The sequence below is a fragment of the Corapipo altera genome, unplaced genomic scaffold (genome assembly GCF_003945725.1).
Source record: "Corapipo altera isolate COAL_440 unplaced genomic scaffold, ASM394572v1 61501, whole genome shotgun sequence".
Classification (NCBI taxonomy): Eukaryota; Metazoa; Chordata; class Aves; order Passeriformes; family Pipridae; genus Corapipo; species Corapipo altera.
Genome location: NW_020885601.1, coordinates 7,921 through 10,820, shown reverse-complemented (window position 1 = coordinate 10,820; position 2,900 = coordinate 7,921). Strand labels below are relative to the sequence as shown.

General features: G+C 53.6%; 1 protein-coding gene across 1 annotated transcript; it reads left to right on the top strand.

The window, feature by feature from the left end:
* Positions 1-1,169: 1,169 nt before the first annotated feature.
* Positions 1,170-2,672, top strand: LOC113940665 (zinc finger protein 239-like; the record flags this gene model as incomplete). Its single annotated transcript, XM_027631803.1, has 3 exons — positions 1,170-1,266; positions 1,455-1,998; positions 2,083-2,672. Coding segments are annotated over 3 exons (1,104 nt in total), but the record flags the coding sequence as incomplete, so codon positions are not given.
* Between the last annotated feature and the right edge of the window lie 228 nt (positions 2,673-2,900).

Sequence of the window (2,900 nt, the reverse complement as noted above, 5' to 3'; positions counted from 1 at the left end):
GTGCTTTAATGTCTTTTACTGTTCCAGATAACAATCACCAAGTTGTAAGGAGGGAAGCAGCAACTTTTTCTCCCTTAGAGTCAGCAGTAAAGAGCTTATCACTAAGTTCTTTCCAAGTAGAGATAGTAAAAGCAGTTACAGCGTTCGCTTCAAATCCCTGGCTCTTACACGAAAGCAGCATCTCTCGCAAAGCCAGTTCGTCTAATTTTTCTCTTTTTTAAACAAGCAATCCTGGTAATTCTTTCTTTAAATCTAAACCCTTAACCCTTAACTTCCCGCTTTTATAAAAAGCATTGGAGCAATGACAGTGCCGCTTGTCTCCCCATTACTCAAAAACATTACCCCGGTTTGTGCAGCCCTTTCCACGAGACTTTGCGGCTTTGTCGGCGGGCCTCCTTCTTCAGGAGTCGTCCTGGGCGCTGGGTCCAACAATTCTGTTCCTGGTAGCGCGGAACTAAACTCTTTCGCTGTCCGAAATCCCCGAAAGGGAGGCGTTCGGCGGCGGCAGGTTTGAGCTCTTTTCGCTACGTGGGACGCGGAACTAAACTCCTTCGCCGTCCAAAATCCCCGAAAGGGAGGTGTTCGGCGGCGGCAGGTTTAAGGTCTTTTCGTCCAACCCTTTCGCCTACTTGCGCTGCACCAGCAAGACCGACCAAAACTCCTACGTCCAAACGCGCTGCGAGAACCTGACTTGGTTCTCTGGAGTCCAACTTGACTCCAACCCAGGGAATCCGTCTTGATCCCCTAGGGACCCCCCTCTGGTCCCTGTTCGGGCGCTATTAATATCGTCGCGACGGAAAGCTCAGGACACTTAATGTAAGAATCCGTGAACTTCATTTATTGTAGATTAACAGTAGCTTAATATACACTCTATAATAGGCTCATGAATATTACAGAAATTAGGCTCATTATTGGCCCACAGTTAGGTGGTGATATCATCTTAACTGTCTTCCCTTGTTTACACAGGTGGTTCGTTAAGAGCTTTTTGTTTTGCTAATGCCAGGCTCCTGTTTTCCAGCTCAATTTAGAATACCCAAGGACATCGCTGCTTTCTCACAGTCTGTTATCTCATACCTTCTCACGGCCTAGTTAGAGGCCTGCGTCTTATACTTTAGCAGCTCATCCATGGCTTTAGCCATGTCCATATGTCCACACATTTCTAATCAATTCTCCACATTCCCCCTCAGCAGGATTTGTCCTTCCCAAAACTTGGCCAGATGAAGGAGGCTGCGAGGAAGAGGAAGATGCTTTGGGCCCTCCAGGCAGGTGAGGAGGAAGTCAGTGGCCCTTTGGGCGGGTGTTGTGCTGGCTCTGTCAGCCGAGCATGGCCCCGGCTGCAGGACAACCCCACTGCCGCCGCCGTCCTGCCGGGGCCGGAGTTGGGGGGATGTCCTTGGCCTTCCCTGTGGGCCGGAGGCAAATCCCCTCCCTGTCCTTCTTGCTTCCTGCCCCAGGCCCCGAGATGAGGACGGAGAGCCCGGAGGACAAATCCCCCCGTGAGACCCTGGTGGGAGAGGCCGTTTTGAAGGGCTCCATGGCACAGGAAGGCAGCGGGGAGGAAAAGGGCCGGAGATCCCCCCGCAGGAGGGGCTCCAAAGCCATCCCAGGGTGCTCTGAGGAGGAAAGGCCCAGCTTGTGTAGGGAAGGCAGCCAGAGCTTGAGTGGGAGCTCTGACCTGGTGGTCCCTGAGCAGCCTCCCAACAGGGAGAAGCCCTTCAAGTGTTTGGAATGTGGGAAGAGCTTCAGGAACAGCTCCACCCTGATCCGACACCAGCACATCCACACTGGGGAGAGGCCCTATACATGTAGGGAATGTGGGAAGAGCTTCAGTGACAGCTCCAACCTGATCCAACACCAGCACATCCACACTGGGGAACGACCCTACAGGTGTGGGGAATGTGGGAAGACTTTCAGGAACAGCTCCCACCTCCTCACCCACCAACACATCCACACTGGGGAACGACCCTACTCATGTGAGGAATGTGGGAAGAGCTTTAGGCAGAGCTCCCACCTCCGCACTCACCAGCGCATCCACACTGGGGAACGGCCCTACAAGTGCTTGGAATGTGGGAAGAGCTTCAGGGAGAATGCCAAACTCCTCACCCACCAGCGCATCCACACTGGGGAACGGCCCTACTCATGTGGGAAATGTGGGAAGAGCTTCAGGAACAGTTCCAAGCTCCGCACCCACCAGCGCATCCACACCATGGAGATGCCCTACAATTGTAGAGAATGCGGGAAGAGCTTCAGTGACAGCTCCAACCTCCTTAGTCACCAGCGCATCCACACTGGAGAACGGCCCTACAAGTGCATGGAATGTGGGAAGAGGTTTAGGACCACCTCACATCTCCTCACGCATGAGCGGACACACACGGATGAGAGGCCCTTCCGCTGCACTGACTGCGGGAAGGGCTTCAAGTACAACTTCCACCTTATCACCCACCGACGCACCCACACTGGGGAGAGGCCCTACAAGTGTGGGGAGTGTGGGAAGACTTTCCCCCACAGCTCTACCTTGACCAAACACCAACGGACCCACCAGTAAGAGAAGCCCTACCAGTGCTCCGACTGCGGGAAGAGCTTCAGCCGCTGCTTCCACCCCAAATGAACCCCCTAATGGTGAGGCAACCCCTGGAGTCCAGTGACTGTCAGTCCATCCCTTTCGACCACAAAGGGCCTCTTTCCCAGGGGCAGCTTCTTCCAACAGAACCCTTCTTGGGGCATGTGTGGAGATTCCTGCCTTGGTTGGGGACCCCCCCAAGGTCACTGCTGGAGGTTGAGAGCAGAGATCTCCCCACCAGCGTTTGTCTGGGGGAGTTCCATCCATCTCTAATTAAGAATTATTGCTTTTGTGCCAACTTGAGTAGAAATGCTTCAACAATTGCTTTAGTGTAGAGCAC